The sequence below is a fragment of the Phoenix dactylifera genome, chromosome 3 (assembly GCF_009389715.1).
Source record: "Phoenix dactylifera cultivar Barhee BC4 chromosome 3, palm_55x_up_171113_PBpolish2nd_filt_p, whole genome shotgun sequence".
In the NCBI taxonomy this organism is placed as follows: domain Eukaryota; kingdom Viridiplantae; phylum Streptophyta; class Magnoliopsida; order Arecales; family Arecaceae; genus Phoenix; species Phoenix dactylifera.
This window is the reverse complement of record NC_052394.1, coordinates 5,892,014-5,919,039: the sequence shown is the minus strand read 5'-3', so window position 1 is coordinate 5,919,039 and position 27,026 is coordinate 5,892,014. Positions and strand designations below refer to the sequence as shown.

The window sequence follows — 27,026 nt, the reverse complement described above, 5'->3', positions numbered from 1 at the left end:
ATGTATGTATATGTGTGTATGTATGTATGTATGTGTATGTATGTATGTGCATGTATGTATATATGTATGTATATATATATGTATATGTATGAGAGAGAGAGAGAGAGGGAGAGAGCATTAATTGGAGGGGTTAAGAAGGTGAGTAAATGTGAGATTGTAAAAAGACATAAAGTATCCTTAAAAGTTATAAAAAGTAAGGGTATTTTTTATCTAATGAAAAATGGGTAGATTGATAACCTACCATAACAGAGAGTAGGTTATCAATCCCCATATATGTATATGTATATGTATATGTATGAGAGAGAGAGAGGGAGAGAGCATTAATTGGAGGGGTTAAGAAGGTGAGTAAATGTGAGATTGTAAAAAGACATAAAGTATCCTTAAAAGTTATAAAAAGTAAGGGTATTTTTTGTCTAATGAAAAATGGGTAGATTGATAACCTACCATAACAAAGAGTAGGTTATCAATCCCCATATATATATGTATGTATGTATGTATGTATATGTATATATATATGTATGTCTGTATACATATATATATATATGTATGTATGTATACATATATATATATATATATATATATGGATGTATATACATAGATATATATATATGTATATGTATATGTATGTATGTATACATATATATATATATATATATATATATATATATATATATATATATCTATATGTATATATATGTATATATATATATATATATATATATATATCTATATGTATATATATGTATATATATATATATGTATATATATGTATATATATGTATATATATCTATATATATATATATATATGTATATGTATACATATATCTATATATATATATATGTATATGTATACATATATCTATATATATATATATATCTATATATATATATATATCTATATATATATATGTATGTATGTATGTATACATATGTATCTGTATATGTATATGTATATGTATATGTATATATGTATATGTATATACATGCATGCAGCTGAATTCGAACACCATTGGTAGATTTCGAGCTCCAAAGTAATCACGATCCCATCTTCCCCTTAATTGATGGTCCTGACCTATCGGTGAACCTACTATGGAATTTGGAGGTCGTATATGGACCTCTACTTGCAATCCCTCCACGCATATCAGAAGCAACCACGAAATGACCAAATTTCCCTTCCCAATCTTACTCTTCCATCCAAATCCAAGAACAATAAGCCCACTCAGAAAGGCCCATTATAGCCCTAACAAGCCCAATCCCGCCACCCCATCGGTTCTCTCACCAGTTGCCGCCACCAACCTCATCAAATCCCTCTGCGCGCAAGGGTCGCCCGCACTGGCACGCCGGATGTTCGACGAAATGCCCGAGCGAGACGTCGTCGCGTGGACGGCCATGATCTCGGGCTACGCGTCCAACGGCCGCCACGAGGACGCGTGGGCGACCTTCCGCCAGATGACGGCCGACGGCGTGGGCCCCAACGAGTATACCGTGTCCAGCGTCTTGACGTCGTGCAAGGGGCTGGGGTGGCGCCGCGGCGGGGCGGTGGTGCACGCGGTGGCGGTGCGGCGGGGCGTGGACCGGGGAACGTACGTGGAGAATGCGCTGCTCGACGTCTATGCATCATGCGGAGGCGGCAGTGATGACGACGGCATGGACGAGGCCCGGAAGGCGTTCGAGGAAATGGCGGAGAGGACGGCGGTCTCGTGGACCACCATGGTCGCTGGATACACCCACAGAGGCGACGGGTACGCCGGTGTTCTGGTGTTCCGCCGAATGGTCCAGGTGAAGAGTTAATATGAAGATATGGGCGAGTTAAAAGTTTTATATTAAGCGTTTACTAGCAAGTCAAACATTATTTGATTCAGTCTTTCTCCTCTTAGCGTATTTAACTTTTAGAAAATATTAAATGGTCACCCACACGGGAAATTGTATTGCACACTGCATGCAACATATGGCCATGCACACCACCAATTATAGCCACCCATTTCTATAGTAGTGCATCAAGATGAGCGCTTCATGAATAAGATCTCAAAAGCGAGCAACTGTAATTAGTAGCGTGCATGACCACGTGATGTATGCTGTGTAGGATATAATATCTCCCATGTCATCGTTCACCACTTTGATATAGAAATTGATGATCAAGTAGTAGGTGGACCCAATTGACATCACTAACCTGCTGTGTACTGTGAAGTGAGCGGTGATCTGACTGGTGATCGACAGCAGTGCTCTTAATTATTTATTTCATGCCTCTTGATTAATTCCTTATTATTGGCAAACTTCGAATGAATTAAATATGTAAATCACTCGAACAAACTTCTCATCCTACTCGAAGTGGATTATGAACCCAAATTAAAAAACCAAGTAAACTAATGAACATAAGCAACTATAGTCTAACCATTAAGACTCAAATGGATTCTGTCACTTAACGTTCACTAGAACATTTTTTTTGGAAAATTACTACTTAGTATTGCTAGCGTTGATAAGATGCTGAAGTACAGTCTAACATGAAATTTCCCACTGAAACCAGGAGGGTGCGGAGCTGAATCCATTCACTTGTTCTATCGCAATTCGGGCTTGTGCTTCAATTGGCAGCTTAACACTTGGGAAGCAACTTCATGTCATGGTAGAGAAGTCCGGTCATGGCTTCAATCTTCCCGTTGCCAATTCCTTGGTTGACATGTACTGCAGATGCATGAGCCTTGCAGAAGCTAGGAGGTACTTCAATGAAATGCCACAAAGGGACTTGATCACCTGGAACGCCATGATTGCCGGGCTGCAGCGATACAATTCACAGGAAGCCCTGCAACTATTTCTCGAGATAGGTTCAGAAGATCTGCAACCAAATTGCTTTACTTTTACTAGCATTCTATCAGCTTGCGCAGATCTTGCAGTCCTACATTGTGGGCAGCAAGTCCATGGGGCTATAGTCAGAAGAGGGTTCACTGGGAACCTCCAAATGGCTAATGCCCTTGTAGATATGTATGCAAAGTGTGGAAGCATAGCTGACTCAAGAGAGATTTTCAGCGAGATGAATCAGAAGGATTTGATCTCGTGGACTTCTATGATGATTGGATATGGAATAAATGGATATGGGAAGGAGGCGATGGACCTTTTTGATGAGATGATTAATCTAGGAATCCAACCAGACCATGTGGTGTTTATGGTTGTTATAAGTGCTTGCAGCCATGCTGGATTAGTAGATGAAGGCTTGAAATACTTTGATGCGATGCGTACTGGATACGATATTCCTCCTAATAGCGAGGTTTATGGGTGCGTTATCGATCTTCTAGGCCGAGCAGGAAGGCTTATGGAGGCTTATGAGTTGATAAAAGAAATGACTTTTGAAGCTGATGAATCAATTTGGGGTGCTTTGCTTGGGGCCAGCAGGATGCACAATAATGTGGGTTTGGGTAGGTTGGCTGCTCAGAAGATAATGGATTTGAAGCCAGAGGAGACCAAGACTTATGTCTTACTCTCAAACATATATGCTGCTGGAAGTGAATGGGGCGAGTTTGCAGAGACTAGGAGGTTGCTGAGGGGGATGGGGAGTAAGAAGGAGGCAGGAATGAGTTGGATTGAAGTGAGGAATAAGGTATGCAGCTTTGTTGCTGGTGACAGAAGCAATCCTTATGTTGATCTGGTTTATGAGATATTAGAAATGCTGGTTCAGCACATGACTGAAGTTGAATGTGACTATAATTCAGATGGGTTGCTGCATGATTTGGAAGAAGTGACGTAACAATGTGAAACAATTGCATATTGTCACCAAGACAAGGACTCTGTGGTTTCACAACAAGAACACTTCTATGAATCAGCTAGCAAAAAAGGCCACTCATCATGAGATCTTTCTCACATAACAGAGAGGAAGATTGGATGCTGCTGATGAAAAAGAGATATGGAAAATTACTCATTCTTTCCACAATTCATTCTTTCAAGTGAATTGTCGGGCTTAATAACAAGCTAAATTTGTTTATTTATATTCTTTAACATGCTGTATTTTCTTTTGATTCATAGGAGAAAATGATTATTATTATGCCAAGCATACGAATGCCCAAAATGATCTGTTGTATGATACCGTGTAACAGTGTTCATGTTTACTCATGTTAAAGATATTATATAAATCTACTCCCAATACCTGGTACTTTCCAATGTAATTGTTGAGATGTATCATTAGCAGTTTAATCTGATGAGGTATTTAGCTGAGATGATGATTCTTATGCACCACACAGCCCAAGTAACAAGAACATCGGAAGTAAAACTGAATGTTCAAAAAAGCCTCGATCCATTTAACAAGTACTGCTAAATTACGGAACTCTGGGGCAATACCATGTATAATTTCAGCTATATTCTGGCTTAAGCTTAATTTAATGTATTTCCTGGTGCAGCTTTGGGCAAAACTCCAGTTTGGATAGGATGGGGTGGCTGAGAGTTAGAGGTGGTGTTAATATATCTGGAGGGGCTGGGAAGTGGTCTTTAGTGGCCTGCTGGAATTTTGAAGGGGTGTGGAGTAGATCAGGGAGTGATACATTGTTGTTGGCTTGGGAAGAGGGCCTTGTATCTTGCTATGATCATATCTTAGCTAGAAAACAATATAGAGAAACAAGCAACTCAAGCCTTCTGTCATGTATGGATAAGGAGTGGTTGATGTAGGTCTGGGAGAAACAAACGATAGTGTGGTAGTCAGGCAGTAAAGAACTCCCCAAGTCTGAGTCGACTCTCTTGACTTCTACTTCTGAGTTAAAGTTTGGCTCTGAGCTCAGCTCGAAGTGCAATTGGCCCCCATGTATGATGGGCATGGGGTGGTCACCGCACAAGATAAGTTCAAGTGAAAACAACAGCCTCTCGTTTATCTTCTTTCCCTTGTGGTCAGTTGGATCTTTTGGTCTTCCTGAATAACAGCCAAAGAGCTCAGGCCACCTCTTGTATTTTTTTTTCTTTTTCTCCTTGTCTTGAGATGCCTGAGGCTTTGAAGAAAGAGAAGAATGCAATCCTTCGGAGCCTTGACCTCCCATCCTTCTTTCCCACCAAGTTCCTTTCGCCATTTCAAGTCCTGCTCTCTCCACAACACCCTGTGCTGTCTGAGGAAGGTGAACAAGAAGGGCCTTAAGGACACCTGGCCTTCCATTTCTTTCTCATTATTCGGATCAGGTTTCATCTTGGGTCCTCTTGTTGATGGTCTCCATTCGAGGGTGAAGCTTTTAATGTACCAAAATGGAGCAATTGATATAGGCCCTCTGCATACCAACATCTGGGTAAGAAATTCTTCTCTACTATTCTAGCATTGATTCTACTCTGTTCATTCATTGATCTAGTGGACTAGGTTCCTCCTTTGCTTGGAGCCTTTTACTGCACTGTTGGCCTGTTGCAACTCTTTTTGGATGAAAGGTTCCCTTCCAGATCAAAGGCTCCAGTGGGAAACCTGGAGAGAACTGCACTTTCTCTGATGTATGTGTTTAGGTTTTTTTTTCCCCCCATCTTCTCAACCTTTTTGAAGAAGCAAAAACATGGAGCATGGTCTATTCAATTAACTGTTCTTTGATGATCAGAACACTCGTGGTATTCATTGAATTAAGTGCTGAAATGTACAAAGGTGGAGTCCCCAGCAATATCGAAGCCTACATTTTATTTGCTCTGGCAGAGTTTATATGGTTATTCCTGGATGGTACATGGCAAGGTTTTGCTTTGGCTTGCTTTGTTGGTCTTGCATGCATTCTTGCTGAGGTCCCATTAATCAAGTGAGGCATACATTTCTAACAACATGCTCAAATCCCATTTGTTTTTTTTTCTCTTTTCCTTAATGAAAGACTGCTGCAGATCATGTTGACATTGACTGGTGTTTCTAAATCTTTGGATTTTCGTAGGTTGTTTCACCTCTGGAATTACCCCAGCGCTGACATCCAACTATTCGGAGAGGTAAGCAGTCTTGTAATCAGTAAGAGATTGCTAAGTTTCTGGAAGACTGGTCCTACAATTGATTTGTACGAGAACTGAAATAAACGATTTTCCACTACTTGCAGGGGTTAATCAGTTGGACCGCCACATGTTATTTTGTTTACGTGCCATTCTTGATTAATTTGTCAAGATGGCTGAAAGTCGTAGCTGATGCTAAGTAGTCCAATACAAGTGAAAATTATGTATTGTTGCAAGTATGGAGGACTGTAAGATGTGCTGGATTTTGGAGGCTTGTTCTTTGGGTTGGGAGTGTAAGTTTTATTTCCATCCTTGCAAAGTTTAGAAAGCTCCATTATGATACTGTTGGGAAGAGAACTTCCTCTGGTTCCTTTTCCCTGAGGAAGAGGACATCAACCCCATAGAGAAGATGTCGTTGCGAATGAAGTGCTAATTATCATTTGTTGATCTCGGAGTTTGAGCTCAAAGGCAACTAATTTTGTGCAATATAGGCAACTAATCAGAGATGGGAGAAATGGAAACATAGAAGAAGGGAGAGATGGAAAGAGAGTGAGAGAGAGAGAGAGAGATGCAAAGCAGCTGCTGATCAGGAACAGTGATGGAACATTGCTAGAACTCACCAACTAGGATTCATATAAGGACTCATTGGGAATTTGGCATAGAGGATGGAAGAGCTCAGATCTCAACTATTACTTGGGAATCCATATAGTGGGATCTCTAATAATTTTTAGCAATATTTTAACAGTCTGCATGGTGAACCATGATTGAGCTATAAACAATAATGATATTGGTGGAAGGTATTTTTTGGAACTCGACCGGTGCAATAATCAAGCTATAAATAAGAATGGAATTAGTGTGAGGTACTTTTTCTTCAACGCCACTATCAAGTATTTTGAAATAAATCTAGAGCTATATATCCTCTGAACCTGTTTGCCGAAGGTAATTTTATATCACCGATATAAAATATTTTGCAATTTTTTAATCCATGGAACAATAAATCTAAGGAACCTTGCAAGCTAAATAATATTTTTATTAATCCTCTTTCTATATTCTTTTCTTGCATTTTTTTTTGTCTTTTACTCCAATCAAAATCAACAAAGCGCATAAATTATTGTTTATTATTCAAAAAGATAGTTGTTTACAATAGAGCACAATATTATAAATGAAAAGAAAATATACCAGAAAGCAAAAAAAAATAAACAATGAAAACCATGTACATCATTAGATATTTAATATCAAAACTTTAGATTTTTTTTGTACAAACATTGCGGACTATTTATCAGCAACACACTTTAATTTTGTTTGTAGTAACATTAACATGAATGGGAGAAGAAACTAAATTGGTTTGGGTGACCATAAATGGATAAGCTTATTTGTAAATGATTTTCTCTGGTATCTTAATGCCATTAATTAAGCTAAATCAAATTATAAAATTGTTTTACAATAATTTTATGATTGTCTAAGCATTTTGAATACATAAGTTATGATTTCATATGAATGGGCATTTAGTTTGCATTAAATATCAATAAAATTTTTGCAATTATGGAATTAGGAATTTTTGTTCTTATAAGATTTCTCAAGTTCTTCATACCAATAGGGGAAGTCCTACTTTCTTGATTTTCACTATTTATCCCCTTACTTTTCCTTTTAGTTTCTAAAAAATTAGAAAAGTCTAATTCTCAAACTCTAAAATTTGAATCAAGGAAAAAGATAAACTCACGAACTCAAATTAAAGACTCTCAAAGGCAGCATAGACAAAACCTAAGATTCTTCCTTTGAGTTGAATTTGGTAAATTAATTGTGAGCCATCTTTCTTGTTGACTCTTATTAAGATGATAATTAACGCTAAAGCAATTTAGCTGTACTTGGTCATCTCAATGGTCTGAATAGAGTTATCAAGCACCCAATGTGCATGAGTATGGCTTTTTTAAGAGGTCATGAAAAATGTGCACACAACAATAACAAGCCTGGATAATTTTTTTTATTTTTTTTAAAAAATTATTTTTGAACATCCTTTTGCATCAAATATTAGAATTCATGAGTATTTGGAGGGTGCCAGCCAGCTGAGTTGGTACAATTCCCATTTCTATAACATTATTATGTGTCAGCTTTCACCCATCCATTTTTTTTCAGAAAAGAGGAACAATAAGTAATTAGCTTCCAGGATTTTGATAGCTGATTATGATACAAGACCACATGTCCTTCAGATGTGGGAGGGCAAGAGAGCGCAGCGGCAGGATACGTAATTTGGGATTACTAAGCCGTGACCTTATATGCTGCTCTATGTTCGCACTCTGTTCCACATGAAGAATGCAATCAGTTCGGTTCATTTAGAAGGCATTGTTCTCGAAGGAGAGTCAGCTACAGTGGTCTCCTGGATAAATAACAACATAGATTGTTTACATTCCAAAGAAATCTCAAATCAATGCAATCGATTGCCTTTCCTACTCAGTTGGTGCAAATCCATGAAGCTGAGGTGCAATGAGTCTATTTTTCAAAAGTCTCGATAGGGCCTTTGCTGCTACCTCAAAAAAAAAAAAAGGAGGGCAATTTTATCTTTATGATAAAATTCAAAATATCTTGAAATTGAATGCATCTTATTCTCTCTATTTATTTTCTGCATTTGTTTTTCTAAGCAAATACCAAAATCCTCTTATTTCACAGAGTAAGCTTATATCTCTCCAAAAGTGATACTTCGTTCAAAATTTATTCCACAACCAAATGTTAGTTTAGTGCTCATGTACCATGGTAGACAAAAATAGTGGGAAGTCCTGAAGTAAGGTGCAGGGCGTTTTAGAATCTACTAATAACCATAAGCAAGTTGTCGCATCACCAAAGCAGCAATAACTTGACAGCACATATAGACAAAAAAAATAAAATCAACAAGGAGCAGAGCTTAAGGTAACAATGATATAGAGTGAATGAGGTCAATTTGAATAGGAAAGAGGGACAGATATAATTTCTTATGCAATTAAATGAAGAGCATTTGCTTCAGCACTTGTTACATAATAAGGTTTGCACTTTGTACATGCCAACAGATTAATCTTTCCATTATGAACAAATCAAGGGTAAAAGTGACATCCGAAATTTGTCAGCTAAAGAAGGCTTCCAGGTTATCCTCCTTTCTATTTCTTCCTGGAAGCAGAGCAAAACTAGGCCTCCAGGTCATGTGACCATTTATCATGATGTCATATACACACTCCCGGATGCATATCCATGAAACAATATCATGTTTCAGCAACTAGGTTTTGAGAGGAATTTAGCAGAATTTAGTGCACCTCGAGAGAGCCAGCAGTTCAATTGTTGCTGGACTAGTTGCTGCAATAGTTGCTGTAGCAACCTCTGAACGTCAACACAGAAAATAGTCACATCAGAATGCCTGCAAAACAAATTGGAATTCTCTCCTTTCCCTTCCCTGAGCTGCCCAACCAATTGTGGCAAGCCCCAGTTCTTCTTTACACCATGTTATACGCTTCAAGAGCTGCTTGCTATACTGGAGTAAACTCCTTTCGGTACATTCTGCTGCAATTATTTAGCAAAATTCCCTGCATTATTTAGCGAAAAAAATGCTTCCCTAGCTATCAATTTCTTCTCATTGGATCATTTTTTTCTAACTGGAGTTGTGAAAGCTAGACAACGTTGTCCTGTACAGCATCTCTCCAATGATCTTTGTGAGCACCAGCGGGCCATGAGCATCCAAAGAAGATGAGCCACATCATTTCTCCTTGAGCATCTCAAATTTGGGAAGGCATCCCATTTTTGTGAGCCTCAGATTAGACAGGCTGAGATTTGGTGGCACTGAAAAGGTGAAACTCAGGTGCACTGTTAACTTTCAAGTAGTTTTGCAGCTTTGACGGTCAGCAGTAGCTTGAAGAATGCCAACCCTGCACCAGCAGTCCATTTACTCTGCATGTTGCCATTCTGGATAATTTAATCCTGTCCTACCAAAAAACATGGAAGATTTTCTTTCATTTTTACCATGAATGGACTGAATATATCATTGATTTTATCTCATTCATGAAATCCATGCTTGTCTTCAAGACCAATTTGTTGCCTCCTTAAATATGCATCTCAATTAATAACATACTACCAATAATCAGAACACGAGCATACACCTTGTTTGAAGTGGTGAAAGCGTTGGCGATCCCTCACCACAATCTCACGTTGAAAAGTTCTGGATATGATCTTAGCTACAGCATGACAATCATTGCATATCCTTAAATTTTTCATTATCCTAATTGGGATTGGCGGACATGTGCTGATAAGCCCAAAGGCAATGGCAAGCTTCTCACTGTGCCTATAAAGAGTAGTTTCCTTCTCTTCTTCTTCAATATCAAAGGCGACGTCTGTAGTGTCTGGTCGATAGCCTTCCATCTTCAATCTCCTAGCCATCTCATCAAGCATCTCATCAATCTCTTTTATTTGTGGGTGAGATCCATCGCCTGCTAAGAATTCATGAACAACACCATTGGATTCTATCATGCTGCAGCCTGGTGTTTTTATGACCCTTCGTTGTTTCATCATGCCCCTGAGCTCCATGACATCATCCCACCTCCCTTTTGAAGCATATATATTAGATAAGAGAACATGGAACCCATCATGCTGAGGTTCGAGTTCAATGAGCTTTTTTCCTACTCTCTCTCCTATCTCAGTGCCACCATGCTTCTTGCAAGCACCAAGCAAAGCACCCCAAGTAGCTACATCAGGAGACATAGGCATGCTCTCGATCAGCTCCTCAGCCTCATTAAGCAAGCCTGCACGGCCAAGGAGATCAACCATGCATCCATAGTGCTTAATATTGGGTATTATTTTGTAAATTTGCTGCATTGAGTTAAAATACCTCCGCCCCTCATCTACCAAGCCTGCATGTCGACAAGCTCCCAAAACTCCAACAAAAGTTATTTCATTTGGCACCACTCCACACCTTTCCATTTCTGAGAATTTCTCCAGAGATTCTTTAACAAGCCCATTCATAGCCAGCCCTAATATAACTGCATTCCAAGTAGAAGTGGCCCTTTTCTCCATCTCATTGAAAACCTCCAATGCAGTTTCCAGGTATCCACATTTCATGTACATGTCTATAAGAGTTGTCCCGATAAACACATTAATCCTAAAATCATTCTTTCTTATATATGCATGAACCCATTTTCCTTGCTCTAGAGCATATAAACGAGCACAAGCTGAAATGACGCTCACCAAAGTAGTCTCATCTGGCCTAATTGCTCTAACTTGCATCTCATTGAAAAGTTCCAGTGTCTCTGAGAATTGATCATGTTGAGCATAACCTGAAATCATAGTGCTCCATGAGATCACATCCTTCTGAGGCATTGCATCAAAGAATTCCTTAGCTTCCTCCACGAGCCCACACTTCAAATAACCAGATATCATAGAATTCCAAGATATTTGGTCCAAGTAATCACCCAACTCAAACAATTGTCGCGCTGCATTAATATTTCCACAGCTTGAATACATGTGAATCAAAGCATTCTGAAGATTAACATAAGAGTCAAGCCCAACTTTAACAATCAGCCCATGAATCACTTCTCCTTCTTTAACTGCCTCCAATTGCGAACAAGCTGATAGCACAGTCACCATCACAACCTCATCCACCAAAATTTCATAACTATTCATTTGAGTAAACATCTTCAATGCCTCAGCAAACAACCCATTCTGCTCATAACTAGAAATCATAGCAGTCCATGTGACAATATCTCTTGCATCCATTCCATCGAACAACATACGAGCATCATCCACCCTATTACATTTACCATACAAAGCAATCATAGAATTCGCAGCAATAGTGTTCTGCTCTGGCATCTGATTAAATATTTGAACCGCTTCCTCAACATCACCAGCCTGGACATATGCTGCGAGAATCGAGTTCCAAGAAACAGAATCCAAGATGAGACTTTTATCAAACACGAGTCGAGCATGACGCAGGTTCCCACAGACTGAATACATGTTGATCAAAGTGTTTAACACGTAGATATCTGAATCGAAACCAAATTTTGAAACATGGCAATGAATCTGCTTTCCTTCAAATTCCGAAAATCGAATAGCCGAAGCTTGGATTACAATTGGGTGAGTATAATTATCCGGTACTGAATCGCTCCTCAGCATCAATTTGTACAAGTGGAGGCAGTTTTGGGGCGAATTCCTCTGCATGTAGGCTCTCATAAGGGTGTTCCATATGAACGCATTGGAGTTCTCAATCTGGTGGAGGAGCCAGCGAGAGTAGTCGAGATCGAAGAAGAAGGAGTTGGTGGAGAAACTAAGGAGACGGCTTGCAGCGAAGGTGTCCTTGATGAAGCCGGTGATGGTCATTTGGGCATGGATTTGGAGGAATTCTCTGGGATTCCGGCATCTTTGAAGGCGGGATTCAAGGATGGAGAGATTGATGGTGGGTTTAATGCCAGGATTTCGATTTAGGGAGGATTTGAGGGCCGAGTAGAGATGGATTCTCCCCAAAGTCATAGATAAATAGAGAGCAAGGACTCGAACAGAGGGATGGTAAGAGGGAGAAAGCGGGAAGGGACTTTAAACTCGTATTAAAACTGATCAAATGTCGGCAATATAATTGTTGACTTTAGTTTAAGTTCGAGAGGAACGTAATATTATTACATTGATTTAATTCGGCATGCCAGTCGAATTTGGTTTACACGAACCGGATCCGGTAATAGACCGCAAAGGCCGGTCACGTTGAGCCAACTACGGCGCCCAAGTTGCCGACTTACGATGTTCCATTACACATTTACACATAACCCCTCATAAAGTTTGAATATAACAGTTAAGAAAATTCGTCGAAGGGGGCATTGGGCTGCCGACTTTAGATGAAAAATAACACATTTACACATAACCCCTCATCAAATGTTAATATTTTAATTAAACTGAAGTCGGCAATGTTATTAATTTGATTGCCAGCTACCGATGGAATATTACATATTTACACATAACTCCTTATGACATATAAATATTTACAATTAAACTTTGTCAATTTGAAATGAAAAAAATATATACTTACACATAACCCTCATAAAATGTAAATATTATAATTAAACTAAAGTCCAGAAAGTTGGTATACCATTTTCCACCCAAGTTACACATTTATGTAAAAATATAATCCTTCATATGGTATAAGTATCGCAATGGGACAAAAATAGGCAAATTTTGGTTGTTGTCCCAAAAAAAAATACAATTACAGATAAACCCTCATATAAGATAACTATTATGGACAACTCTATTTATGTAAAATTACTACTAACACTACAAGCCATAGGATTTTTTATTGGTACAGTAGGTGGTTAGCGACCTCAAGAAAATAAGAACTACGCTCTATGGAGCATGACCCTAGAAGCATCATCCTAAGTGAATATAGCTCAAACAACAATCAATTAGGGGTGTGAAAAAAATTAACCAAACTGTGAACCCGATCCATACTAGTCTCTTCAATTCAGTTTATATTTATTTTTTTAAAACTAAGTTTGGTGTCGATTTGAGAAAGTCTTTAACTAAAAATGTTCGGTTCAGTCTCAGTTGTATTTTTAGACAATCGATTCAAACATATCTGATTCAACCTATATATGTGTGTGTATACATATATTTCAATTTTTTATATATATTCTCTTATATATAAAATAGAATTTTTATATTTAGACTTAGTCCAACCTATTTAGTCAAACCCATTGAACATGAACCCCTATAAAGTGGAATTTTTATGTTTAGACTTAGCTTAGTTCATTTAGCCCAACTCGTTGAATATTAGCTTTATATATATATTTATATATTTTATATATATTATAATATAAATATTTTTAAATCTTATGCAATCAAGTCTAACCGAGCTAGGTCAATTTTTATCTCAGCTTGAAAATTAATTTTCAGCCTATTTTACTAGTTCGACGTTGGCTCGTTTAGCTTCAAGCCAAGTTTAACTCAAGCTCCCCTAGAGCTGAGCTCAAGCCATTAGGTCCATTCGACAGCCCAATGCTAGAAGGGGCTCGTCAATGCATTTCATCACTAAGTGCACGTACTTGTTTGGTAAGAAAGCCTAACGCATGGACCCGATAACCAAGACTTGAGCAAAAAAATGCTTCATATCCAATTAAGCATATCTGTATTATTAATTTCAATATACATTTTCATCTATAAAAAAATCAGTATATACGTAAAATTTCTCATCTTTAATAGAGAGGACAGAGTTGCATGGTTTTAAATCATTTCTTATCCACAGGTGTTGGACATGACACATTTGAAGATGGATAAGTGGAACGTAGAAATATGTGAGGAATTGTTCAAACGAATGATTTCCATGGAAGTACCACAGTGATATAGCACTAAACATCTACTCATTTTATATGCAAAAGTCCCGGAGTATATGCTGAACTCTGAGCTTTTCATGCTGTAATTTTTTTGTTTTTTGTTTTTTTATCAATGCCAATGCTTTGTATTTCTTGTTTATCTTAAGCACCAATCATTATGTGATAAACTTCAGGGAATGTAATGATAGTAACGATAGAGGGCCCATGTATGTGATGCTTCCGAATGAAAGCTAATGCATTATCAATGATTGATGCTAGACCTTTTACTCTTTGTTTGGTATGAATGGTGGATTGAAAAAAGGATGGATGGTCAGGTGGATCGGTTCTCTGATATGTTTGATAAAATATGAAAGGATGCATATAAATAATATTTGTATAATATTTTTACTAATCTATACTTTGATAAATCATATTATTATTATCAAATCATAACATTTATTTATACTAAAAAATAGAGCAATATATAAACTTATAATTTTTAAATTTATAATAATATAAAAATATAAATATTTAGTTTTCATTAAATTAAATTAAATTAATAATTTTATAAACTAATTATATATGAATTAATTTATTTATAAATACTAATTATATAAATAACTAATTAATCCATAATTTAATTTAAATAGTTAATTAATGAGGTGGGGGTGTCTCTTGTCAGGTTAAAAAAGTAAAAAAGGTATAAGAGTTTTATAATAATAATAATAATAATAATAAAATATAACTTTATTAATGTAAAAATTTATTTCTTATATGCTCCGTCTATCCATTTTTATATTTTTTTTAATTTACGAAAATAAAAATTAGTGGAGCAAGAGGATGGGCAATGCTTTCATTCCATTCCATCCATGCTTTCTAAAATTTTGTAAATTAATTAGTGCATGGGATTCATGCATCCTTTCAACCTTGCCCATTCTTTCTGGCCCAACCAATTATAGGTGGCTGACCCATGCCAATGAAAACGTGGTGTCAGATCAACATTCATTAATGGCACCATAAATTGAAACAATAAAGTCTACCGACGAGGTCGTGCAGCCTTAATATGAGAAGTTTAGTTGGCTCATTCATTTTTTGTACTTAAGACAACGGGAAAATACAGCACTGCAATAAATACAATGGGACGTGCACCTAATTAGTGTGGCAAGATTTTATTTTTTTTTATAGCTAAATTGTTTGATAAAGAGTTTTCACAAACTCGTTGCAATCCTCAAACTAAGACGAGTTGGGTCAAGTTCGCCAACGCAAGCCCGATTCAGCACCAAGTTGTTCCTAAACCAAGTAATAACCTGGCTTGCTAATCTGAATTTACCTAACTTCATACATCCATGTCCTTAAATAGTGGTTTAGATGCATGTCACATTCTTGCATTATATTTTTCCTGAGTAGTTAAAGATGCATGTCACGTACAGGTTCAACTTCATGGATACTCGTTTGGTTTAATTTATTCATTTTTTTTTTAAGAACCGATAGCCTATCATGCTTGCATTTTATAAAGTCAAACAATATAGATTATGTAAACAAAAATCTTGCAAAGTATCTTTTGGAATGCTTCAACTATTGCAGGCACTAAGTTCAAGGCTTCTAAGTGAAATGTTTATCTCGGTAGCTTGAAACAATTCTTTCAAGCTACCAAAATTACAGCCGTTGTTATCTTAAGCGGGTTATAAAATTACAGCCGTTATAATAATTTTGAGACTCTTTGGCTTTCTATAGAGCACAAAAGTTTATCCAAAAAAAATAGAGCGCATATGTTTCAAGTAATTACTGTTAATTATCTGTTGAAGGTCATTACATGATAGGATGACAACCATTATTCGCATTTTCTATTCATTCATATTTTTTTATTTAAATCTTCTGTCCACTTGAAAATAGGTCGGACCTCAGGCATCTCAAATGGTAGAGGTGGTAATCGTGTCGAGTCGAATACAGAATCGAATATAAAATAGTTTAAATATTTATCAATCCAAATCCAAATTATTTATTATATGAATCAAAAAATTTAATCTAAATCTAAGCATTTTATTAAACAGTTAACATAACCTAATTTTTCAGCAGTCAAATCAATTTAAACGAGTTAAATGGTTGATGGAAAATCGAGAATTTACCTGTACGAGATCATAGGAAAAATTGTTGTTTCTTGGGATCAAAGTGTAAAGAATTCTACCAAATATGATTTGTATGATCCCAGTTCACATAAACAGCTAACATTTACAAGGCATAAGGAATATCCCAGATAATATGACAGTGATCGATCAGATGACCCATGGAAGGATAGACCAATTAAACTCAACTGGAAGCTAGTTTGATACACGTCCATAATAACTCATAAATGTGGTCCTAAGGACGTTCTCCCACGAAACCCCCCATAATGGCAACCAACTCTATAACGGCACCTCACCATCATCCCCATTGGCCAGACCTGAGGGTAATCTTATAATTTTTAAAAATTATTTATCTAAAAAATAATTATAAAAAAATTTTATGCCCCGAATTCGGATCGTGACACCGCCGTGCTATTGCAAAATTAAACATACAATAACACGCAGCCACTTTAAAACTTCAAATCAATTATAAACAATATATTCTTGAATGTCATCAAATATTTCATCAGTAAAAGATTGATTACAAAGCATATAAAAATGGCAAAATTTAATATTTCATTTTTTTTCCCCATAATCCAGAAGCATGTCGCACTCCTTGTTTCTGGCATCTCCCATTCATCTGTAAGAATATAAATAAATTGGTGTAAGCTATAAAACTCAGTAAGTAAACAAGCATAATCTTATCGGATCAAGCATAGTGTTGGATATGCTAATGCACTATTTGAAGAACAAACAGTTGTAATAAAGAAAGCATTTTTTATAATCAAACTAGTCATAAAACTATGCATGTCCATTCAGGCAACTTCATAAATACGATTATGCATCATAAAACTTTTGTCATTATTCCATACTAGCGGGGGTCGTAAAGCCAAGTTACTTTTACCCACTGGCTGAGGTCATATGCCTAGTTACTGTTACCCACTGGCGGGGGTCATACATAGCAATCTGAGAGTTCTTTAAAACATATCATGCTTTTCATAAATCTTTTCTCATAGGTACTTTGGAAAGTGAATAATGACATCATGTTGAATAAATTCATGATTATGCTGAAAACTTTTTTTTTTCTTTCCATGCATCTTTCAACATCATCATAATAATGTGTAAATAAAATAATAATCACAATGGATGCTATTTATCCAAAATCATGCAATCATTTGCTAACACATGCTTGATCCTAATTTTGTGAAAACATAAATAATCATATACAATTTCATAATCAAATAGTCATAAGTATTTGATAAAACATAAAATTATATCAGGAGTACTTATATTTTTCTCAATTTATATACACAATTCCAATTGCATAAATAATACTTTTTCATCATATAAAACGTGATACATGATCCATACTAAGATTAAGACAGCTTACTTACCTTAGTTTGCCCACCAACCTCCAGTTTGAGTGCCAATTCTTCAATTACCTAACAACATCATCAAATTACTTATTAATTGCACGTTCAACTTCATTTAATTACAATCTTTCTTAATTACCCAGTTTACAATCCATCTATAGGACTCAATTTCATTCTTAGGTCTCTAACCTGGTTCAATTTCTGAAAATCCTCAATTTGGGTTTGACCCAATGTCTGATTTTGGTCTAAACAATTTCTAGTTCAGGTATGACCTAAGTTTCTGATTCACGTCTGGGTCAATTGTATACTGGTTCAAACCTGACCCAATTACTGGTTCAAGCCTGGGTCAATTATATACTAGTCCAGTAAATTCTAGGTTTAAGATTATTGGGCTTGGACCAGAGCTTAGCTCGGCCTCGGGCTTCTAAAAACAAATTTATTTGAGGCCCATTCCGGAATCGGACCCAATTTAGCCCACAACAACCTTTATTTTATTTTTCCTTCCCTTTTCCTTCTTTTTTTTTCTTTCTTCTCCTCCCTTCCCGAACCTTCTCTTCCTCCTTTCTTCTCTCCATCCCGATCTCCTCCTCCTCTTCCCCCCATGAAGCTAGGAGGCTCAATGGAGCGCTCGGGAGGAGTCCGGCCCGAAGCCGGCGACGCTGCGGCCAATCGGCGGTGCCTATGGCAGCCGCGGTCGCACCTGCAGCAGCTGCGGCCCGCCTGGCCGCTCTCCTCCTCCACCTTCGGTGGAGGAGATGGGGCACGTCCACCCATCGAGGAGCGGCGGAACCCGCCGAAGCCGGTGGTGCCCGCGTAGCGTGCGGCCGATGCCTGCGGTTGGCCCGACGGTGTCCACGATGTCCCGAGCCGATGGTGTTTATGGCCAAAACGGGAAGATCCCCATTTGGCTCGTCTGCTCCGACCACCACTGCCCGAGATCAAACCGGTTCCACCCATGGGAACCGGATTTGCACGAGCCAAGGACCCTCCCCATGAATCGAGAGGTAGGTTTGCATCTTTGGATTTTTAAATCTAGGGTTTTAATGGGAGGGGAAGCCACCATCGAGTGAAGGAGGAAGATCCTCGGTCAATGTCGGATCACAGCCGATTATTGGTTAGACCTTTCTCCTCCCTCCTCTTCATCTTCTTCCTACCCTTCTTCCTCTGTTAGTCATCTCCTAGCAAGATTAGATCTAAGCTAATAGCATGTAAATCATGAATGGAGGAAAGGGTTAAGGATTTACTTAGCTCCGAGGAGCTGTGAGGCGTTCTGACGAGCTACTGTGTCTGCTCCGGCGGCGGCGCAGTGCGATGACAAGCTGGAGATCCTTCCTCCTTCGACACCGCTGCTCCCAATCCGGCTCCTTGCATAGAAGGAAGAAGGGTGAGGAAGGTAGCAGGGTGGTCGATGGAGTCCTCTGTGACTCCACGGGCTTTTATAGCCCTCCATCCAGCTCGAAGGGGTGGGAATCGCGGTTGTTAGGTGGTTAAAACCGCCTCAACAGTTGCCGATCTCCACCGCCTTTCCTTCCCAAAACTCTCCAGATGGACTGCCGACTTTGGTTCGAGCCGGTCCATCTGGTCTGGGGTTTACATTCTTCCCTCCTTAAAAAAAATTTCATCCTCAAAATTTTACGTACCAGAGCTTGCAAAAAGCTGTGGATACCTCATACGCGTTTCGTCTTCGAGTTCCTAAGTTGCTTCCCTTTCAGAATGGTTAATCCACTGAACCTTCACATAGGGAATGGTGCGCCATCTCAAAACTTGCTCCTTGTGATCAATGATGTGTAGAGGAAACTCTTCATAAGTCAGATCCTTTTCAACCAGCAATGGTTCATACTTTACTACAGACTGGGATCTGCAATATACTTTCGTAGTAGAGAGACATGGAAGACATTGTGTACACTCGATAGCTCTGGTGGTAAGGCTAATCTGTAAGCAACCTCTCCCACCTTGTTCATAATTTCAAAGGGACCAATGTAGCGGGGACTCAGCTTACTGTGTCTTCCAAATCTCATAACTCCCTTCGAGGGAGACACCTTCAAGAAAACAAAGTCACCCTCATGGAATTCCAATTTTCTTTTAAAAGCAAACCTCTACAGCATTCCTTTTCCAGCAATTCCCTGTTTGATCGTCCCAGACTTTCTCTTTGGTTCCTGATCAAATAAAAAGCAAAAATTAGTAAAGGAGAGAAAAGAGATAAGAGAAATAACAAAAATAGAAAATATTTTTATTTAATTTTAAATATATATTTTTTTGGAAAGTTTTTTTTTTAAAAAGAAAAACAACTATGCTAACAATCCCCGGCAACGGCGCCAAAAATTGATAGTCAACTTTAAAGACCACGCAATAGCACGTATCTGGTAGGATAGTGATTACGGGTATCGATCCACAGGGATTGGGGTATAGTTATTTTTCTTAAAAATATTTAAAATGATGAATTTGTGAAGACTATTAAACTAAGCAATTGAATAAAAAAATGCAATTAAAGGGATATCAGTTTAGGAGAACCTAGGGCAAGGAATTCACCACTAACATCGGAACAAGGGTTATTTATATTTTATTTCGTTCTTGGGTTAACATGCAAATTGGCTACAAGCCTAATAAGCATTTAAATAAAAATTCACAAAAGTAATTTGGGCATAATACATCTTCGGTTGGCATGAAATGTCTACCCTAATCTAAGGTGGCAGCACATCGCATCTTCCCTAAGCATGGACTATCTTATATTTACCTAGTGATCATGACGAACAGTTGTATAAACTTCACATTTAAAATCACAGAAATTAAATATGAGATGAAATAAAATATTCATTAGAAGCAAAATAAGGTTTATACAACTCCAAGAATAGAAATCAAAAATATAAAACCCTTGGCCCTTTGTTAGGGCTGCATCCAGCCCTAGTGAGGAGATCAGCCTTTTATGGAGTGGTGGACGGCAGCAGCAGCACAGCAGCGGGCTCCCATTCCTTCCTTCTCTTTCTCCTTTGAAATATTCCCAAAATAGCCAAACCTCCCTCCCTCCTCTATTTTTTTTTATTTCTTGTGGGAACTTGACCTCCGGAGAGATGATAGGGAAAACCCCCCACCCCGGTGGGGGGTTTGGCCTCTGAGGAGATGCATTTCAAGGAAGAGAAGCCTCCTCCTTTTATAGGCTTCACCAGCACCCCCCCCCTCCTTGCTTCTCTCCTTTCTGGTTGATCCGAACGGTGAGAGGATAAGGATCGAGTGAAGCTGAAATTTGTTGCTGCGGGAGATCCGGACGCGGGAGAAGTTGGAGCTGAATTTCGTTGGCTGAAGTCGGCTTGATCCTTGGAGCTCGGATGGCGAGGACGTGGAGCATGGATCTCAGATGTTGGAACGAGCATGGGAGAAGATCTCGGATCTGTTAAAATGGGAAGACTGTGGGACGTGAAGCAGGGGAGGTGAACCGGACGCGTGGGAAAATGAGTTGGGAGATGGCTAATGGTTGAGCCGTTGAACGATGGATGCGATCATGGACGGGAAAAATACGCTGGAGAGGATCTCGTTGAATGCTTGTTTTGCGGAAAGGATTAAGCGCATGGGATAGGGATGAATGGCTGAAGCTGGGAAGGATAAGATTGAAACAGGGGAGCTGGGAACGCTTGGAGTTTGGATCAATCCGGAAGAAGTTTGGATGGAAGACGCGTACGGCTGCTGGAAATGGATTCTGTTTTGAGGATGCTGGGATGATTCGGATGAAGATAAAATGAGTTGGGAACAGGGGATAGCGGGGATGCATGGGATTCGGGATGAAGCTTGGGATGGTTCGGTTCCGATGAAACAGAGGATACGTTAGAAACTGTTATCCGTGGATGCGGGAAGGGATAAGGATGATGGGAAGATATGCAGAGGAGAGGATTTGGCTGGGAGATGGAGTATAGACAACGGAAATCACTTAAAGTTAGCTGGAATGCCGGGATGCATGGGATTCGGAGAGGTGAAATCATCCGTGGATCGAGTCAATTCCAAACGGGAGAGGGAGAAACGAGGAGTTGGGAAGTTGGGATCTCGGGAACGAGATGAGAGCTGGGGGATCTGGGAGGAGCGTTTGAAGTTTTTATTCAACTAGGAACAGGCCACCGGTTCTGTTCTTTGTACGTGGAGGTTTGGATTTGGAGCTATGGATAGACTCGGGAGGTTGACGATGCTGTTAATCCGGATGAAGTTGAAGAAGCTGGGAGGTTGACGATGCTGTTCACGGTTGGAAAATCGCGTGGACGAGCAGCTGGGAGGATGGAATCGAATCCATGCGGCTGATGGAAGGGATGAAGTCGGGATGAGTTGGGGGATGGGATTCTCGTTCGTGGGATATTGGGAAGGATGCGGATGAGATCCTGAGATGGCTGGTTGCAAACGGGATTAGATTTGTCCCTTGGAGTTTGGTCACGGTTGGCTTTGTTCATGGGATAAGCGTGGGATTTGTTGATAAATACTGAACGGTAATGAAGGGGATATGAGAAGTTAAGTTGTTTTGTTAACGGAGAGGAGCTGGGGTTGTGTTTAGAGATGGAATAAGGATGGGTTGAGGCTTTGAGATCCGTGCAATTAGATGATATACTTTGAGATATAAGAAACAAATACTTAAAGAGATTTTATTAAAATCGGATCATGTGGAAAAAGAGTTTGGTGACTGAATCAGAGGGTCTTGATTTGCGGGGTGCATATGATTTGGATTCAGGGATCATCCCAAATAAGTTTGACCTGACCTGCATTCATTAGGCTCAATCATTAAATAATTAAATCAATTCGAATTACCTCTGATAATTATTAAAATGCAATGATGATGGTAACACATATTTTATGGTTAAATTTACGAAATATGTGAATTAAAATAATGATAAGTGCTGTGAATAAAAGGTTAATTTATGCATTATTTAGCACTTATCACACCCCCCAACCTACATTTTGCTAGTCCTCAAGCAAAATAAAAGCTAACTCACTTTCGCAGGAATCGCGATTGCATTTACCGTATGCAATAAGGCTTTAAACCCCTAGGTGGCCCTAGTGGACGAGTTTTGTCTCGTGAGGGTTTCCGGCTCAGATACCCACAAACTGCTGTCGAAAGAATTTATTTTATTATTTTATAAAATCTAATTTCAAATGCATAGGTGCTAAAAATTTCAAAAGCACACAAAGTTCTAATCACTAAGTCAGCCCAAATCCTAAGTCAGTATGCAACTTAAGTTGAAGTCATTAAGTTTCCGTTAAAGAGTTGTAAGGCTAATTTATACTTGGGTGCTCGGTGATGTCTGGACCATACACAAGCTAAGGCTTTAGATTCTCCAAAATACTGCTAAAGCTAGTAGCTTCCAAGAATTGGTCAGATAAGACCTAATCACTGATTCAAAATCATCCTACCTTGCAGGATTTTGAGAGTTGTGGATGTTTACTTTAATACCTCATGGGCTTTATCTGTAATATTCCAGTTTACTCGAATTTTTACAACGACGGCTTTCACACTATCGTCTTTTTTCAAGGTCAATATTATTTTCTCTTTTCTCTTTCATTTTTTTTTTTTGATTTTGATTTTTTTTTTTTTGATTTTGTATTTATAAATAAATTATGCACTTTTACTCTTGTAATGATTCCTCCATGTAGCGAGCATTCAGTCAACACTCTCACGCCAGATGGCATAAGGTGTTGGGCATCAAGACTCCCCTACGGACCTATGTTCGGGTTCCTCATTACAAGCCCGCTGACCTTTGACGATAGGTAGCCCTTTTCGATGTACCTGACTAAATTCACTCTTTTTTCAATAAATACGGGATAATAGTGAATTAGATAGGGATGATTCATCAGGACTCAAGGTTGCTACTAGACTTAGCAACATAATGTTGAACCTAATCCTTAGAAGTGCAGGCCATGTGTGTTGTGAAATTCCAAAGTAAAAATTATCTTACAACTCGCTAAAAGAATTTTTAATAAAAAGAACTCAAATTGACTTACTCCTGACTAATCATTGGGCTTTTTAGATTTTATATACTTTGTGTGTTTATCATTTCAGCACTAAAGCATAGAAATTAGGTTTTTTTTTTCTTTTTTTTTTTGAAATTCACTTTTTTTTTTTTGAAATTCACTTAAAAATATGAAAATGCGAAAAATTCCTTCAAAAATTCAAATCCTATTACCCCCCAACCTAGATCAGACATTGTCCTCAATGTTTTTTTTTTTGATGAATTTTTTTTTGAATATTATATTATTATTTTTATTGTTTTATATTTTTTTATTTTGGACGAAAATATGATGCATATGGAGGATAGAAGCATTTTACCGTAGTTGCATCAGTAATATGAGGGATCTTGTTAAAAATGTGACAAGAAAATATGCAAAAATAACCAACGAGAATTGGGTTGCCTCCCAACAAGCGCTAAGTTTAACGTCTTCAGCCGGACGCATCAGGTGCAGTTAAGCATGCATTAAAAGAAAAACACATCAATTCCTCATGTTTGCCCTAAAATCACTAGACAGCTTCTAACTGGTTTGAAGAGGGCACCTAAGCCTCCAATCCGGTTTAATGAACTGAGTTGACCAGGTAAGCTCCCAGGTAAGTGGGGGGGTCACGATGCTTTGCAAAGGTCCCACTTAAAAACCACTTGCCTCGAACAGATGAACTGTCTCCCTTAAAGGGACAAAGCTTGCCTAGACATCAACTGAGCCACAGAGCGAAATTGGTGCAACTTTCGATGATCTTCGTCCTATTGAGCTCGAATGTCCCTAGGCCTAGGTCTAATTGATTTTATTTAACGTGATAGCTATGTGAGAATTGATTCACCTAATTTGGGCAAGAATCTGGTGATGAAATCCAGTTCTTATCTTGTTGGGGTGATTGCCCTTACTATGTGCGGATTAATTGTGTATGTGTATCAGGCATGCATTCACACTTTTGCTGAATTTAAAATCAAACAATCACCACAATTTTTTTTATTTTTTTTTTTTTACTAATTGGGAATCAATCTAAATAAGAAAGGTTTAGAGGTTACCAAAGAGACTTTTTCCAGCAATTTTTTTTTAAAAGCAAACCTCTACAGCATTCCTTTTCCAGCAATTCCCTGTTTGATCGTCCCAGACTTTCTCTTTGGTTCCTGATCAAATAAAAAGCAAAAATTAGTAAAGGAGAGAAAAGAGATAAGAGAAATAACAAAAATAGAAAATATTTTTATTTAATTTTAAATATATATTTTTTTGGAAAGTTTTTTTTTTAAAAAGAAAAACAACTATGCTAACAATCCCCGGCAACGGCGCCAAAAATTGATAGTCAACTTTAAAGACCACGCAATAGCACGTATCTGGTAGGATAGTGATTACGGGTATCGATCCACAGGGATTGGGGTATAGTTATTTTTCTTAAAAATATTTAAAATGATGAATTTGTGAAGACTATTAAACTAAGCAATTGAATAAAAAAATGCAATTAAAGGGATATCAGTTTAGGAGAACCTAGGGCAAGGAATTCACCACTAACATCGGAACAAGGGTTATTTATATTTTATTTCGTTCTTGGGTTAACATGCAAATTGGCTACAAGCCTAATAAGCATTTAAATAAAAATTCACAAAAGTAATTTGGGCATAATCCATCTTCGGTTGGCATGAAATGTCTACCCTAATCTAAGGTGGCAGCACATCGCATCTTCCCTAAGCATGGACTATCTTATATTTACCTAGTGATCATGACGAACAGTTGTATAAACTTCACATTTAAAATCACAGAAATTAAATATGAGATGAAATAAAATATTCATTAGAAGCAAAATAAGGTTTATACAACTCCAAGAATAGAAATCAAAAATATAAAACCCTTGGCCCTTTGTTAGGGCTGCATCCAGCCCTAGTGAGGAGATCAGCCTTTCATGGAGTGGTGGACGGCAGCAGCAGCACAGCAGCGGGCTCCCATTCCTTCCTTCTCTTTCTCCTTTGAAATATTCCCAAAATAGCCAAACCTCCCTCCCTCCTCTATTTTTTTTTATTTCTTGTGGGAACTTGACCTCCGGAGAGATGATAGGGAAAACCCCCCACCCCGGTGGGGGGTTTGGCCTCTGAGGAGATGCATTTCAAGGAAGAGAAGCCTCCTCCTTTTATAGGCTTCACCAGCACCCCCCCCCCCCTCCTTGCTTCTCTCCTTTCTGGTTGATCCGAACGGTGAGAGGATAAGGATCGAGTGAAGCTGAAATTTGTTGCTGCGGGAGATTCGGACGCGGGAGAAGTTGGAGCTGAATTTCGTTGGCTGAAGTCGGCTTGATCCTTGGAGCTCGGATGGCGAGGACGTGGAGCATGGATCTCAGATGTTGGAACGAGCATGGGAGAAGATCTCGGATCTGTTAAAATGGGAAGACTGTGGGACGTGAAGCAGGGGAGGTGAACCGGACGCGTGGGAAAATGAGTTGGGAGATGGCTAATGGTTGAGCCGTTGAACGATGGATGCGATCATGGACGGGAAAAATACGCTGGAGAGGATCTCGTTGAATGCTTGTTTTGCGGAAAGGATTAAGCGCATGGGATAGGGATGAATGGCTGAAGCTGGGAAGGATAAGATTGAAACAGGGGAGCTGGGAACGCTTGGAGTTTGGATCAATCCGGAAGAAGTTTGGATGGAAGACGCGTACGGCTGCTAGAAATGGATTCTGTTTTGAGGATGCTGGGATGATTCGGATGAAGATAAAATGAGTTGGGAACAGGGGATAGCGGGGATGCATGGGATTCGGGATGAAGCTTGGGATGGTTCGGTTCCGATGAAACAGAGGATACGTTAGAAACTGTTATCCGTGGATGCGGGAAGGGATAAGGATGATGGGAAGATATGCAGAGGAGAGGATTTGGCTGGGAGATGGAGTATAGACAACGGAAATCACTTAAAGTTAGCTGGAATGCCGGGATGCATGGGATTCGGAGAGGTGAAATCATCCGTGGATCGAGTCAATTCCAAACGGGAGAGGGAGAAACGAGGAGTTGGGAAGTTGGGATCTCGGGAACGAGATGAGAGCTGGGGGATCTGGGAGGAGCGTTTGAAGTTTTTATTCAACTAGGAACAGGCCACCGGTTCTGTTCTTTGTACGTGGAGGTTTGGATTTGGAGCTATGGATAGACTCGGGAGGTTGACGATGCTGTTAATCCGGATGAAGTTGAAGAAGCTGGGAGGTTGACGATGCTGTTCACGGTTGGAAAATCGCGTGGACGAGCAGCTGGGAGGATGGAATCGAATCCATGCGGCTGATGGAAGGGATGAAGTCGGGATGAGTTGGGGGATGGGATTCTCGTTCGTGGGATATTGGGAAGGATGCGGATGAGATCCTGAGATGGCTGGTTGCAAACGGGATTAGATTTGT

General features: G+C 38.8%; 3 protein-coding genes across 4 annotated transcripts; 2 read left to right on the top strand and 1 right to left on the bottom strand.

Annotated features, from left to right (window-relative positions):
• The first annotated feature begins 1,112 nt into the window (after positions 1-1,112).
• LOC103717605 (putative pentatricopeptide repeat-containing protein At1g56570) lies at positions 1,113-4,152 on the top strand. The gene is made up of 2 exons (XM_008806061.4): positions 1,113-1,780; positions 2,526-4,152. The coding sequence occupies exons 1-2, from the start codon at positions 1,160-1,162 to the stop codon at positions 3,735-3,737; spliced, it is 1,833 nt and encodes a 610-aa protein (XP_008804283.3). The 5' UTR covers positions 1,113-1,159; the 3' UTR covers positions 3,738-4,152.
• Positions 4,153-4,873: 721 nt separating this feature from the next.
• Positions 4,874-8,427, top strand: LOC103717577. Of its 2 annotated transcripts, none has more exons than XM_039124386.1 (6): positions 4,874-5,250; positions 5,319-5,443; positions 5,545-5,733; positions 5,860-5,911; positions 6,016-6,768; positions 8,116-8,427. In XM_039124386.1, exons 1-5 carry the CDS (start codon positions 4,981-4,983, stop codon positions 6,109-6,111), a joined length of 732 nt encoding a protein of 243 aa, XP_038980314.1. In that variant the 5' UTR covers positions 4,874-4,980; the 3' UTR covers positions 6,112-6,768; positions 8,116-8,427. The 2 variants fall into 2 exon arrangements, with proteins under 2 accessions (XP_038980314.1, XP_026664437.2); XM_026808636.2 differs by having other exon boundaries at positions 8,042-8,427.
• LOC103717604 (pentatricopeptide repeat-containing protein At3g62890-like) lies at positions 7,480-12,657 on the bottom strand. Its single transcript, XM_008806060.4, has one exon. It carries the CDS (start codon positions 12,380-12,382, stop codon positions 9,995-9,997), a length of 2,388 nt encoding a protein of 795 aa, XP_008804282.3. The 5' UTR covers positions 12,383-12,657; the 3' UTR covers positions 7,480-9,994.
• Positions 12,658-27,026: the final 14,369 nt, after the last annotated feature.